The following is a 15,790-nucleotide window of genomic DNA, read 5'->3' as shown; positions in this document are numbered from 1 at the left end:
AACAAATGTTACTTCTGCTATAAAGGAATTGTTGGGAACGTAGTTTATTTTCACAGCCTCTCATCCCAGTCGGGTTTTCACCAAGCTTTCCATGTGTACAATCAGTTTAACATATTCAGCCCACGATGACTGACAATTTTAAGATGCACTTAAAAAGCGCTAGTACTTGAATCCTACCTGTTATGCTGCATAGTAGCCTTAGAGTGGGTGTGTCGCCTCCATAACCATTCATGAGCCCATCGCTGGAGGCCTTGGGGACAGGAATCGTCATCGTGATGGGTTTATGGAACTTCCTTCTCCTGGGCTCCAGTGTGACTATGGGACTGAAGGTAGCCTTGTTACCTAAAATCTTCTTTATAAGTTCGGTATGCATAGGTTGAGCCTTTCCAAAGCAAAAGACAAAACCAGACAAGTTACTTGCTTAACGACTATGTAAAGAACAGGGTCTGTATATTGCCATGCAATCCTTAAGCTTTTACACTAAATGGCACAATTTCCCGTGAAAATCTGCAGACAGAACTGACTGCCAGTGAGAAGGGGAGACTTTTCAACTTTCCCATGCCTTCCTCCTCTTCCTATGCCCTTTCTTGGTGCTTTACAACATTAGTTTCATTCACTTAACCAGTAGCAAATCACAGAATCACAGAATCTTAGTGGTTGGAAGGGACCTTTGAGATCATCGAGTCCAACCACATTAAAAAAAAACAACAAAAAACACACAAACAAACAAAAAAACACAACACACAAAACCAAACAAACAACACCCCCCGCAAAAAAAAGAAAAAAAAAAAAAAAAAAAAAAAGCACCCACCAACTAAACCCCACACCCACAACCTCACACACAACACCCCACCACAAACCAACAATCCCAGGCACTAGAGCATGCCCTGAAGAGCCACGTCTACACGTTTCTTAAATACCTTCAGGGATGGTGACTCCACCACCTCCCTGGGCAGGCTGTTCCAGTGCTTGATGACTCTTTCAGTAAAGTAATTCTTCCTAATATCTAATCTAAACCTCCCTTGCCGCAGCTTCATACCATTTCCTCTGGTCCTGTCGTTATTCCCTTGGGAGAAGAGGCCAACCCCCGCCTCTCTACAGTTTCCTTTCAGGTAGTTGTAGAGGGCAATGAGGTCTCCCCTCAGCCTCCTCTTCTCCAAACTAAACATGCCCAGTTCCCTCAGCCTCTCCTCATATGACTTGTTCTCCAGACCCCTCACCAGCTTGGTGGCTCTCCTCTGGACACGCTCCAGCACTTCAATGTCTTTCCTGTAGTGAGGGGCCCAAAACTGAACACAGTACTCGAGGTGAGGCCTCACCAGGGCCGAGTACAGAGGCACGATGACTTCCCTGCTCCTGCTGGCCACGCTATTCCTGATACAAGCCAGGATGCCGTTGGCCTTCTTGGCTGCCTGGGCACACTGCTGGCTCATGTTAAGCCGGCTGTCCACTAACACTCCCAGGTCCTTTTCTGCCAGGCAGCTTTCCAGCCACTCTTCCCCAAGCCTGTAGCGTTGCTTGGGGTTGTTGTGGCCGAAATGCAGAACCCGGCACTTGGCCTTATTAAACCTCATCCCATTGGCCTTGGCCCATTGGTCCAATCTGTCCAGGTCCCTCTGTAGAGCCTTCTGACCCTCAAGCAGATCAACACTCCCACCTAGCTTGGTGTCATCCGCAAATGATTCCCTTGTAACATTTTTTTTTTGTTTTGTTAGAAAAAGCGGTGAGCTATTCTAGTAAACTATTCAGCTATTCACAGGGGATGTCAACATGCACAGTCTCTTGGCCAAGGTAAGCTGTGGATGCATGCAGCAGGAGGAGGGAATAGAGGCAGGGAAAAGACTCGTCCCTTTTTCAGTACAGAACTGTTAGGCTGCCATACTTCATGATGAGAATCTGTCCATTTGACCTAGTTATTACAGCACTTTGTACTTCTCTGATGCTTTTCATAAGAAGTATTTAAGAAGTTGTTCTATGCCCTACGCTATCATCATCATCACCAAAATTAGGCGCTTTTCCCAAGGTGATATAACAGTTCACTAACAGGAATCTGAATTAACTAGAATACCCAAAGCTTTACCAATTGCTTTGACTTTTGCATGTTGTTTTTTTTTTCCTTAATTATTATTACTAGAAGCATTCCAGACAACAACATACAATTTGATAAGCTGAATATATTGGTTCTTCATTCAAAGAAGGTGATTTTACACTAAAAAAAAAAAAAAAAAGATAAGCCTTGTAATTGTTTCACTGTACCTGGAGGCCAACACGAATCCGTTTGGTGAGAGCGCCTTCTGGGAAGACTGCCTGCACTTGTGGTACCACCGTGCTGCTCAGCACCCCTCCCTCAGGGCCGATGAGGTTGCTGTCCTGTTTGATCCGGGAAACCACTGCAAAGTACTGAGGGAAATCTCGGGTGATGATGCGGCAGATACGTTTCTTTTCAAGTTCCTCTGGAGTGTCAAGTACTGAGGCCAAAAGAGAAGACAGTCAGAAGACAGGAATTTCATAGAAACAATGCTGTGAACTTCAAAATGCATCCAAACTTTTCACAGTTCAATTGCAATTTATAGAAGTGTTTTGTCTAGAAATCGAAGGAGAAAAGGAAACATAGCCCAGTATTTTAAGCTCAGCTAAAACAGAGTAATCAAGAAAGGAACAGACAGACACACAGAACAACTAACTGAAGGGAGCTTAAGACAGCAAACTGAGAACACATTGACAACATCCCCCAAATCAGCAGGCAAACGAGCAAAGGGAATAGTCCAAGTCCCTTTCTACTTCCCATGTTTACACTATGGCCTTGAGTAGCGTCAAGGAAACTGAACTCCAAATCAAAAAAGTATCAAAGTATGAATTCAGCTTTAAGTATGTGAGTCGGCTTGTTTAGTTTGTTTTGTTTTGTTTTTTTAAAGTCGTCAAAACTAATAACAAATTCTGCAGAAACTAGACAGCCCAAGGCCACTCTGTTCGCTCAGAAAACAAGAGTACCCATGACTGACATTCCCTCCCACACACATAGCTGCTCGGAAAGGATTAGTATGATAATTGCCTTGTTTTGGAAAGATGTTTGCTATGGAAGCTTTTCGTTTAACACTCTGAAAAGGAGCAGTAGAAAACAGAAGTCTAGCAACTATTCTCAACTTCGTGACAGTAGATTTTGTTTTGTGCCACGACTTCAGCAGAGCGTACAAGGGAAGTAAGCATAAGTACCCAGTGCTTCTGCTTCTGTACCAAGAACGTGATTATGTTCCAGTGTGACTGAAATTAACTAACTGGAGAATGTAGTGCCAGATATTCTAGGGTGGACCAAACATGAGGTGCTAAACAGAATAAATGGTAAAAGCTATTACCCTCAGTTACAGAAGTAATGCAGGAGCAGAATTAAAAAAACAAAAGTGACACTGGATACCTTCATCCATCCCATTCAAGATTTCATTCAGCTCATCCTCAGTGTATTCACAGAAATGCTCTTTCCAGCTGTCCCCGTTCTCACTGCGCAGGATCACCAGCTCTCTCTCTTTCCCACGCAGAGCAGCAAAATGGGGAATCTCCACAATCACAGGCCTGGCACAGCAACACAGCGCATTAAGTGCATACGGGAGAGAGGAAGAAACAGGATTAACAGCAACTCTATTCAGTCTGCTACAAAGTGACCTGGAATTCTGCCTATTGCACTGGAATATTTTGGCATAATCCTAAACTAGTAGGTCACTAACACATCCTAGACTTTTACAGGGACCCAGTAAATGCTGAAGAACAGATTAAAAAGTGCATTCACCTCTTTCCACAGTGTGAATGATATTTGTTAAGATAACAGTGCTTAGCTAGAAATTTGGTAATTATTTCACAAATTCATGAAAAACTCATGCTCGTTTTAGTTGTCACTACTGTCCGGGTTAACCTATGCAACTTCATTTCAAAGAGAATCTACTGTAACATATATGAACAGTGGGACAAATTCTGATCTCACTTATACTAGTGCAAATCAGAATAATTTCATTGCAATCAGTGGTAAATTGTGTCCTTTGCCAATTTTACTTTATTGTAATTCTATGTGTTCCAATGAATTTATTCCTGATTTACACTCTAGGAGAGACAAAGGAGGTCTGAGGAGATCATCTGGGTTTCTACTTCAGTATAGGAGATAAGAATTTGCCTTGTTGCCTGACAAGCAGATGTCAATATATGTATAATTCCATATATATATATGCACACATACAACACATATGTGTACATATAATATATCTATATTTATATACACATATACATACATACTCTTAGAAATAAGAGAGCAAATACAAATATATTTGTACATACACTTCTCTAATTAGAGGACTCGGGTTACCATGTACATAGTAAATGTCATGTGTTCTATTATACTGGTGGTATCCAACATATATCTTATTGATGAATCATTTCTTGATACAAAAAACATCTAAAATTTACAGTAGATTCCTTTTTTTTGTCCCAATCCAGGTTGCTTTGCTACAGACATCAAGCACATAACTAGGAAGATTTCATGCCAAAAGAAAAATGAAGGCCACAGTACTTTAAGAAAAAGATACAAACATACCACCAAAACAAAACCACAGACCACAAGGGTTGAAAAATGGTCCACTAAGGGTTAGGTGTACAAAATTTCAAATGATAGAAAGGGACAATATCATGGGCATAATGACATAAAAAAATCATATTGCAGGAGGAGGAGAAGAATGGGGAGGTCAGCATCCATCAATTTGTTTCAAGTCTCTCCTACCCAAGGAATTTGGTCCCAGGAGGCCCCAGCTGAAGGATTCGGCTGACCAAGCTTTCTCCCTCATTAAGTGGGGGAGGAGCCGTAGGCAGATGAAGTTTACTGAGTACATCCAAAGCAGCAGTGAAAGAAAGAACATAAATAAACTTTATGTATTTTTTGTGCCAGAACGCCAGTGCCACTGTCCGGTCCACAGAGTGGAATTAGGCTGTACACTGAATAAGGTTCCGTCCTAGCAATGACAATTTGGTGACCAAAATCAGCAAAGTTAGTTTTGTTAATTTAAGGTCTTTTCTTGCTTATGGGAAGGCAAAGGGAGTTTTGGCAGTGAACTCAATGGGAACAGGATTTGGACCTTGGAATGCACCTCTGCAAACAGTACAGTGATTTTCTGATTTCACTGCCAGTACAATACCTAGAAAAACACTTGCAGGAAGGGCACAAAGATCTGAGAATGAAGAAACCTGTACTATTTCCTGGTCTTTCAGGTGAGACTTTCTCATTAGATAGAGAAACCATTAAAAATAAAATGGGAGACATACTTAAGGTCCATTTGTGTGTGACAAAAGATGATGGGAAGGCTGAATGTGACAGCACAATATTTTTTGTACTCTTTAGATTTCAGAACTGCTCTTGCTTTTTTACCAGATTAGAGCAACAGTGAAATAGCCAAACCATGTGTGGGGTATGTTCTCCTTTCACACTCCATTTAAAATCAGTGGGCAGTTAAAAACTACTAATCAATGTTTTTCTCTCCCTAAGCTCAAACTTTTAGAAAAAGCACTAAGAAAGATAGTGGCTCTGATGACTGCCTGTTATAATAGGATTTTAAAGCAACAGAGTTGTTTTGAGATGGATTTAAATTACTGCGGTTTACAGAGTCACTTTTTTTTACAATTTCTGAATGAAGGTATTTATTGTAATAGAAGGGGTTCCTTCAATCATCCACTTTTGGATGCCACAGTTGATAGGGAGAACAGTTGGTAAAACAAATAAAAAAAAGTGTGGATAATTGCTGCTTTCAGCTGAAAATTGATAAAACAAGCTCAGCAGCAGCCACAAGTCTGATCTTTCTATGGGTTTTGCAGCATAGGACAAAAGAAATGGCCAATCTATTCCAGGGTTGTCCTATTGCTTAATTTAGCAATATCAACCCCAGAAAAATCAAAGGCACTGTGCTTCCCTGATAGTCCAAATTACTGATAACACAACACAAGTCTCTGAAATAAGCAGCTGTAACTTGTGTTGTATACGTAGCAGGCTTTACATTCGGGTTTTAGATCAGTGCTGTGCTATTCATGCCTTGTAGATAGATTATTTAAATATAGTATGAACTGCATTTTCTGGCTCCCAAGGGGTCTTTTGCCCCTATAATATCACAACACTGAGTAATAGTTATATCCAAGGAAGCACATTAACCTTAACGCTAGTGGTTAAAATATCCATTTTCAAAGGAAAAGGTGTAAAAGCTTTGTGAATTGTTAACTACCAACTTATTTGTATTTCACACGACCAGTCTGTTACCATACATTACAAACATCTTTTTTTTTTCTGTTCAAGTCTTGAAAAAGGAACCACTTCAGTGCAACTTGCAAACAGATGACAGTAGACCGAACATTTTCCTTTAGGCCATATGGCACCCCTTACCCAAGAAACTGAGCACCAGAAGGTCCAACTTCAATCAGGCGGCTGGCCAGACCTTCGCCTTCCACCATGGGAGGCATGGTGGCCAGGCGGTGGCGTTTCACCAACCGGCAAGTCACGCGTGTCGGAGCAGTACACTTCCGCGGAGGGATAATGATTCGTAGTCCGTTATGTCTGCAACCTCTCATGGCACCCCCACGAGCATCCACCATGAAACTAACTAGGAAGCTGAAAAATCAGGGGGGAAATAAATTAGATACAAAACATATAGAAATTCCTTCTGGTTATGTTCCACATACATTAACAAACTATATATGTAAATATAGCTCTTTCTCAAGATGTACAATTAGAAAAAGCCTTTCTCCCATGTGAAGCACCAAATCTTGCTCAGATAATTTATTAATTTAATTGACAACTGCTACCTAAGAGTTCTTCACAGAAAGTCTTATTTTACAGTGCTGCTGTTGGTAAAAATACCAGCAGTCACTAATACATGTGAGCACGTGTGTATGTACTTAATAGAGACAAAGCCAAGTGCAAATACCACTACTCTATACCTGCTAGCATCTATATTGTAAAGTTGGCACTCTTTAAATACTTTACCACCAAGTACATCTAATTGAAGAAAATTATTCATGACTCAAGAATATAAAGCCAATTCTGATTGTAGGGGCTGTTGGGGTTTTTTTAGGTCATCTATATGATTTTCTAGTTATTTGATAAACTATAATTTCTAACAAAAAGGGGGTTGGATTAAAAAAAAAAATCAAATTTCATTCTGGAGTGCATGGATGCAATTTTTAATACGTTGGTGAAGCTAGCACCTATTTATATAAAAAAAAAACCCAACATGTCATTTTTTTTGGAAGACATTTTGGATTTTGGTGGGATTGACAATAGCTATAGTCACGGTGTAAGAGATTTACATATGGATTTTTATTTTTCTCTGTTACTTTGCACAGCAATACAATGTCCCAGTGGAAAACTTACAGATGCAGAGAGCCATCTACAGGGAGCTCTCTTCTAGCACAAGGTAAATTATCTTATTTATTTCTTTTTCGTTAAAAGGGAGAAAAACATTTCATGGAATTTCTTTTATACTGAACATTTTATAGTTCCATAAGTAACCAACAGGGTAGATTTTGACAGATTTCTTACAAAGATTGGGAACATTCTTGGGAAAGGTGTAGAACTACTTCAATTTATATTTTTTTTACTGGTTTATGACTTCAGATCATGCCTGATGTGGGATGGGAATGTCAGGTTGCTGGAAGTGAAAATAACAGTAGATGAGACAGAACGGTATCAGGCCTACTTCTAGCCACTAAAATAGAATCATCACATGGGGAGTCACAGAAATGCTACTGAAGGACCTGCAATAGAGAAAAGCCCTTATAACATGAGTAACAAATACAGGTTGTTTTCCACTGTCCCCTCGACCGTTCTGTGCAACCAACATTGCATCCATTCGTTGTCCACACAGCTACAAGGAATTCCACATGCTGTAAAAACACAACACTCAACACACCGTGCAAGTCAGAGAAATGGATGATGGAAAGGAGCCACAAGCGCCAGTCAGAAGCACACCATGCACCACGGATGCCAGTCTTTCTCACACATGCAGTCTCCTATTCTACTGCCATTCATATACCTCTAGGTTTTGTTTAGTGTAAAAGTCTGGGTAGTACAACCATAATCTCATTCCTTAGAGGTTGGTGTTTCTGTGGTTTTAACAAGGGGGGAAAAAAAGAAAATGAAAACATTTTACAGCTTTGATTCACTGGGGATTAATTTAGAAAAATGGGAGCTTCTTTCATAAAATACATACTTTATACATTTTAAAGCACAGATGAAAGAAGAGCTTAAGAGATACTAAATGCTCAGTTGTTGCAATAATGCTCTATGGTTTGCATTGCAATTTTCCTTTAACTGTACAAAGTAGTGTTATCAAAGTGGTTCTGAATGATGTTTCAGAGAATTGGTCCAAGTCTCTGCTATAATGGGTGTGTTAGAGGCAGTTAATAACACTGAGCGCTGGAAAAAGAGTTTCACTTTTTGATGCTAATACTATGAGCAACAGAAATACTACCCCCTCGATTACCAGAAGCTAATGAGTGCTCTTACTGAATTAAATTAGCATTCCCATCTTTCATTGTGTAAGCTGTCATGAATAGAATTTTTTGGATTCAATTATCTTCATTATTGACGTAGTACTCAAGATTGTGTACTTTAACAACAGGATTATCTTCTTCGCTGTCCATCACTGAAACATTAGTGCTAGGTCATCTGTCTGTCTCGTGTTCTCCTTAGCTAATCTCTTCACGTGTCTCACCAATGCCAAAACCAGTTAACTGCTAGAAGAATACACATACACAAAAGGTGAGGGTCCAAATCAAATAATATCCCTTCTGACCACAATAATGGCTTCTGTTGTTTTTAATATGGTGCTCCTTTCCTGTATAGCAATTCCTTTCAGACTAACTAAAACATAAACAGAGTGCTGAAATACTAGTGCCTTCTCATAAAACATGTTACACAATTAAGATAACTAGCTTGTGGTATAGAACCAATACAAAAGCTGAATAAGCAGGAGGAGGTTTTGATTTTGACCATCTGTAACAAACTGGTATCTCACCAGACAGTCATAGCCCTGCATTCTCACCCCTACAAAACTTGGGATCGAATACAGATCAATTGAAAATGGAGTGTGGCATTTGTCTCTAGGAAGCACTGGAGATGCAAAGGGATAGCTGGGTGTGTTCAGGCCTTAAAATTGCAGTTCTTTCTTTCAGTCTAAGTTCACTGAATGCGCCTGGTGGGTCAGAGCAAGGTCTGCTAATGAATCCACCACAAGGTCTATCGGTCATCTATCACTGAAACCAACTATTGCTCCACAGAGTGGAAAAACAGGCAAAAATAAATGTCATTGGAAGGTGGCACAAAGATAACAATGGTTAGGATAAACACAGTAGGATATTATTATTATTCACTGTAAAAACAACTGTTCCTGTCATAAAGAAGATCTAATATCTTTACTAAATAATGAGACACAATCTGGCAAACAGGACTATACACCAAAAAAATAGATTTGTGCCAAATCCCTGAAACAGACCCCCAGATGAAACGGGAGATTCCTGATGGGTTCTGTGACTTCTGGAGGAGTCTGAAAGGACTCAAGAGACTGCAAGGACCCTTCAACTGCTGGGCAGCAATTTCAGGCAAACACAGGCTAGTATGAGGACAGCAGAGAGAGATTAGTGCCAGTTATCACACTAAATATTAAGGAGATGATTCACAAAACTATGATTCACAAAACTATAACTAGCTATATACTAGTATGACATTTCCAGAAAACAAATTTTGGAGATCTAGCATGAATATAGTGTGAAAGAGAGAAACTGAAGGGGAAAATTCCTTAGCTCCAGAGCTGTGGCATAAATGTCGGAAAGGACAGTATAGTGATGCAGGATTTGTAGAGCTGACACACATTTTTAGAGCTGAATGGAAAAGTATGTTCTTTTTCACCATACCACCCTCTTTATTCCCCAACCTTTTGCCACATTCATTTCTTCATCCACTTATTTAATCAAATTTCTTTTTATCTTTTTTTTTTATCAGCACATTTCACATAATTTTGGATATGCAATAGAGCCAAGCAAATAATTCATAACAAAGCATCTTCTGAATCATTGCAGCCTCTTTTTCTGCCTATCCGCTACGTAATAGGGCATCTGGATGGTGACATTACTGTTCCAGGACTGGAAAAGCTTTGCCCTTTTGAAGGACTGTATATATGGATATACAAATAATCTATATAAAACTAATGCATGACATAAAACATGCTTTCTGAAATATGTGCATTTAGGAAAGTGAAAAAGTTGTATGACTAATGTAAAGGAAATGTAAAATGCAAATTAATTATTTTTTTGCTCACGTGCAGACACTTTATTTTTCCGCTCCCTAATGTTTCTTTTACCAGATGATAAGTGACAAGACTGAGATAGGAAGAGATTGGACTCAAATGAAGAAGCAAAACTAGCAGGAATAGGAGACGTAAAGCTTTGCATAGGTCTTCCCTGTTCTGACTTAAAGCTTCTTAAGATCCTCCTTCTGCAAAGGTCACTGGGCACCCTCTGCTCATGGTAACTGGACAGTGTAAAAAGTGACTCTTGGCAGGAAACTCAGAGCTTACTCCATGTTCCAGGTGCAGAAAGCACTACCACCCATCTACGTACAGAGAATGAAGAGGAGAGGGCTCATTAGAAAGAAACACAAATGCCTGTGAAGAGTTCAAGGGGGCGGGGGAAGGAAGGAAAAAAGAAAAAATGTTAATAAAAGGGATTAAAGGGAATCAGAAAGCTCTTACAGGTTGTCAGTAGACAAGGAGAAGAAGCATCCTAAGAAAATGAGGCCGATAAATGTTCCCTACATGCATCTATGCTAATTTATTATAATATTAAAAATTTAGGAAAATGTAAAAGAAACCAAAACAACTTACAGGAACTCCATGTAGCTACAATTTTCAGACGGGCTTAAAAATGGCACAATAGGGGAAGGAAAACCTTAGCAGGGACTAATTATGGTTAGGAGAAATGAGGTAAGACTGAGGAGAGGGAAAACAACATGAACAGGAGAAGACTTTTGGACTGCTGATAAGTAGGAAAACATTCTTGTGAGCCAAAATAAGTGAACTGATCAATCAAGAAATGCATCAAAATTGCACATACTTTCCATCAGCAAAAGTCTATTTCAGAACACATTTTAAAAGTCCTTCCAATAATAACTATATATAAAGAAAGCATCCTTCTTTAGCACTGACTTCAGTTTATCTTGGCAACCCATGGCAAGAACTGAAATTTCAATTAAGTGATGATTCAAAAATCAAAACAGATTATGGGTTAAAGCAGAAAAGTCAAAATTTGTAAGTCAAGGGCAAAAACGATCTTTCTCAGTATTAAGACAGCCTTTGAGTAAGTTTCATTTTCTGCCAGTTTTAAAGGTTCAGTTATAAATGATGCACGACACAAACATGTGACCCTGACAGTCTTGCAAATTGGATTAATACTGAGCTTTCCTGAGATTTAGCAAGGTGGCAGGCCAATATAATAGCCAAATCAATGAAACAAATTAGGTTTTGGGAAATCATTGCCTTCTCTCTTTTGAATAGAATGAAGGGGAAATGAGGATTTTTTAAAAAAGAAAAAGTAAAGAACAAAAGCAGTTCTTTTCTAGGAATACATTATAGACTGCAGAGGAGTCTATACATGCTTCTATTAAACACATAGTTAGTAGTTAGATCAAGCATTATACATTCTCCCCTAATTAACCAATACTTCCTCATAAATCAGAGAGGCCATTTCATTCTCTTCAATTTTAGAGCAATTAAAAACTACATACTTGCCATATGAAAGGTAGCTATATCAAATAACACTAGCTTCAGCATCCTTCTGGTTGCGGACATATATAAAAGGCCCCTAAGTCTTTCAGGCCATTTCCATGTCTTTTGCAGAGAGCAGAGCAAACAGCAATGGGTTTTCTAATCGTTCCACTTGAATTAGTTCTGTTTTACGTCAAACCAGGACAGAACAAAACACAGACAAATATATATACATTGGATTTATCCACCTTACAAGGACAAAAAGTTGGGATGTATTTTCATGAAATATTTGTATTTTAGATCCAAGCCTGAGTTAATCCCTTTGCTGATTTTATTAATATGGATTTTATTCATAGGGAATTAATTTTTTATCTATGTTCATTTGAAAGATAATAGCAGGATGAACAAATAAAATGAAAAATTGATGTGTTAACACTGGGGGATGAAAGAAGATACTTATTCTGTAATTTGTGAAGAATCCCTGTTACTTGAATAGCTTTGCAGAAGAGTCACAGTTTCAGGTGGCTGCGAATGCAAAAGCATGTTGGCACTCAAACGCGCTTCTCATTCTGCAGAATCATTTGCAGAGCCATGCAAACCCAGCAGCATCAAGTGCCTTTCTACAACAGGCAATAGTTCTTTGAACACACAAACGCAGAATAGGCAAAATCAATACAGCACCACTTCCATACGGTCAGTTCAGGTATGATTATTCTTTCAAATTAGCTAGGCAGGCACACATGCTCTCATCAGGTAGCAGGAAACAATAAAAGGGTCTAACACCTTGTAGACACATTTAAGAACTTTTCTGCGTACATTATCTTAATTTTTAAAAGAAACTGGGAAACAAGGAGATAGCAGCATTCAGTGTTAGTCGCGGTCTGAAGAAGCAGAAACAATCAGGGTGCTTCAGCCATTGTAAAGTATTCAACTGGAGAAGGAAAACTGATAAGGAGTCTGAAATTAAGAAAAAAGGCCTTGATCCAGCTCCTGCTGAAGTCAACAGCAAGTCATTCAACTACTAGTGTGCTTTCCATCAGGCTGCAAATATGCCATACATCAACAAGGCAAAATACACATTCCAGGAGGACAAAAAACATGATCCTACACAGGAAACCACTAGAGAATTAACTTATGTTAACATTCTCTTCCCTGTATTAGTCAACTACAAAGAGATTGAGTGACATGCCTAAAAATACAGGTTTGTAGTTTGGGGTTTTATTTAGCCATTTATTAATTTTGCACAGCTGAATATTTAAGAAGATTTTCATCTTTCTACCATTACGTTAAAGGAAATGAAGAGGTATTGTGCCAATAAACACTCAGTTTGCCAAGGGAAGACAGTCTCCCTTGGGAAGGTACCATTTCAGGTGTTCTGTGCAGGATGCAATGTGCCAGTGATTCAATCACTGATCAACCACTGTCACACAAAAATGCATACATATGGCATGAAAAATTAAATATACTGAGTCTGTGCTGTTATTCTACTAGTTTCAATATGGTGTGGCTCAATTTGGAAAATATGGCCTAGGGAGTGGCTCTGCAATATTCTTCATATAGATAAGTGACATAAAAGGCCCGCTTTGTAATATAACAGTTGAAACTAAACCTATCTACAGTGGTTTGTGTTGGATTATTTGTGGGGTTTTTTTTCTCCTTCCTTTTAATAATATTAAACCATGCCACCAACAGAGAAAATGTATTGCTAATTAAATCAATAGTTGAAACAATCTAGGAATGTATAAGGAGCTTTGTTAAGATTTTTTGCAGTGGACTTATTATGTGACCAGTATTCTTTTCTTATAGAGGACAAAGCAGACGGGAGCAAGTGGGCACTTACTGTATAAGAAGAGAAGCAGGGCCATGTGTAGCTATTACTGCTAGTCAGAGTAGATTACTTTTTTCTCTTGGCTAATGTGCACTATCAAAACACTAAAGCATCCTGAAGTGAGGTAAGAGAGGAGGATAAACAGGGTGGGTGAGAAGTGCAATGTATTAAAGAAAGAAATTATGCAGAAGTTCACCTGCTGTTGTCATGATCAAGACATGGAGAAGAGCATCTGCAATAGAATAGATGATTTAACATCAAAAAAGAAAAGAAAGGGAAAAAAAGAATGAGTTAAATGAAATACTAAAATACTGGAAAAACGAAGCAGATTTCTAAATTAAACACATGAACATATATATGCATATTCATTACACGTGAGAAGGTAGGAGTGAGTATGAAAAATAAGCCTACATAAACACCCTTGGTTACAAATGGTTACTATTACTACAGCAGTAAAGCTAGAGTGATCCGGTTTCTCTAAATACATTCTCAAACTGGAAGTCAGAGACCTGCAATGTATAGTTAGATTCTGAGTAAATCCTTCAGAACCAGATTAGGGGACATGCTACTCAGTTTAGGTATCCACATCTAAAATTTGGACCACAGTATATCAAAGGGTAAGGTATATAAGGTGATTCCAGCCAGTGTTTCTGATAACACAATACTTTATTACTTTCTTTTCTTCAAATTTCCTACCAATACCTTCTGTCCTCCATTTTATTCCATTTCAACATGTTTCTTGTCCTCCTTTTGTTCTGCATTACAGAATGACAATTTTCAAACATTCAGTTTGACCTGTTTAGGCTCTTAGTAATGTGTCATGGGGCCAGTTGGTTTCCTGATGTCGCTTTTTATTATATATGTATATATATCTCTTCATTGCCATTTTCTTCCATGAACATGAACAGCGATTTGTTATTAATGAAAAATGCCTGCTGTTTTACCTTGTAACTTTCTGAATAAAGGTCATAAAAGCTACAGTATAATTTGAAATCATTTAGACTTTCAGATTTTAGAAATGACTATCAGCTGGTCGCTGCCAGGTCCTGTTTCCATAACTATTTCCAGGAAATTAATCTCACATTGAGGAAAACAATATTATGGATTCAAAATACAACACTTGAAATATATCTTGTTTACCTTGTTAGCAAGGATCCAGCCTCCTTTTTTGCAGACATGCAGCTAAGAATGATAATTCACATTATTTGTCACAGTTCGAGCTGCCCGCTCCCTCATCCTTCTCCCTTTTCCGTTGATGGAAGCAACAACTTCCAGGAAGGTAAAATCACTAATAATAACCCACTGTTTCATTTTGTCAGATACAAGTACTGATACACTTGGATCATTTATTAGTCAAATAGAAACTTCTTAATCAAATTATATAAAAGAAATCAATATCTTTCATTAAAAAGGAGTTTTACTGTGAGCAAGCCAGAGTTGGAAAAACCGCAGAGCTACTACATATCTTGCTCTAGAACACAAAAGCAAATTAATCTCAAAGCATGAACTCAAAGCTCCTTCCTCACAGTGCCAGGCTCCTGACAATATGTCAGATTTGCCTCTCTTTTTGTCTACCATACCTTTACATATTTGTCAGTAAAATTCTTAGAACTATAATCTATACAACTAAATTGTGGAATTTTTTTTTACTATACCACCAGAACTCAGGTATTTGCACACAATTTTTACTTTAAAATCTTATAGTCATCCTTATCTTTATCATTCACATAGGAAGACATAAGAATATGGTACTGTCAAGCATTGCCTAAATGCTGCAAGTGAAATCTTTCAGTTCAGTGGTTTCTTGCCTTTCAACTTAATGAAAATATATTTGTTCTTCCACAATAGGATATTGTGAGGTACGAGATTAAAACTGTGGAACACATTTGCATTATGTAGGCATTAGTTCTTATAATGCTTCAGCAGGAAATTGTACATAATATCCCCTAATATTACCAAATTATTTTCTTGTTTTTGAAATGGCTGTCAAGAACTCTGATCAAAGATACTGCTTTTCTTTCCTTATTGATGAAATTATCAACATACTGAAACAATAGTTACATTTAAATGTTAAATGGATGGTTAAAACCTTTTCCCCTTCTGAAGTTTCAGACATAGGAGAAGTTTTGGTTAGTTATGCAAAGGCTGAAATATATGCCTGTGAAATTCCAGACCAAGAGAACAG

General features: G+C 38.4%; 1 protein-coding gene across 1 annotated transcript in view; it reads right to left on the bottom strand.

The window, feature by feature from the left end:
* The window catches only part of ANK2 (ankyrin 2), a 166,045-nt gene that overhangs the window by 43,398 nt on the left and 106,857 nt on the right, over positions 1 to 15,790 (bottom strand). Inside the window, exons 27-32 of the mRNA XM_074154943.1 lie at positions 13,802 to 13,837; positions 6,404 to 6,628; positions 4,760 to 4,858; positions 3,413 to 3,567; positions 2,257 to 2,468; positions 178 to 382 (exon numbers count right to left, since the gene is read on the bottom strand). Coding sequence (XP_074011044.1) covers positions 178 to 382; positions 2,257 to 2,468; positions 3,413 to 3,567; positions 4,760 to 4,858; positions 6,404 to 6,628; positions 13,802 to 13,837 — 932 coding nt within the window. The remainder of the gene's footprint in view (positions 1 to 177; positions 383 to 2,256; positions 2,469 to 3,412; positions 3,568 to 4,759; positions 4,859 to 6,403; positions 6,629 to 13,801; positions 13,838 to 15,790) is intronic.

Source organism: Numenius arquata, chromosome 10 (assembly GCF_964106895.1).
Source record: "Numenius arquata chromosome 10, bNumArq3.hap1.1, whole genome shotgun sequence".
NCBI classification, from domain to species: Eukaryota; Metazoa; Chordata; class Aves; order Charadriiformes; family Scolopacidae; genus Numenius; species Numenius arquata.
The sequence above is the reverse complement of the archived record's forward strand: the minus strand, read 5'-3'. Positions and strand labels throughout refer to the sequence as shown.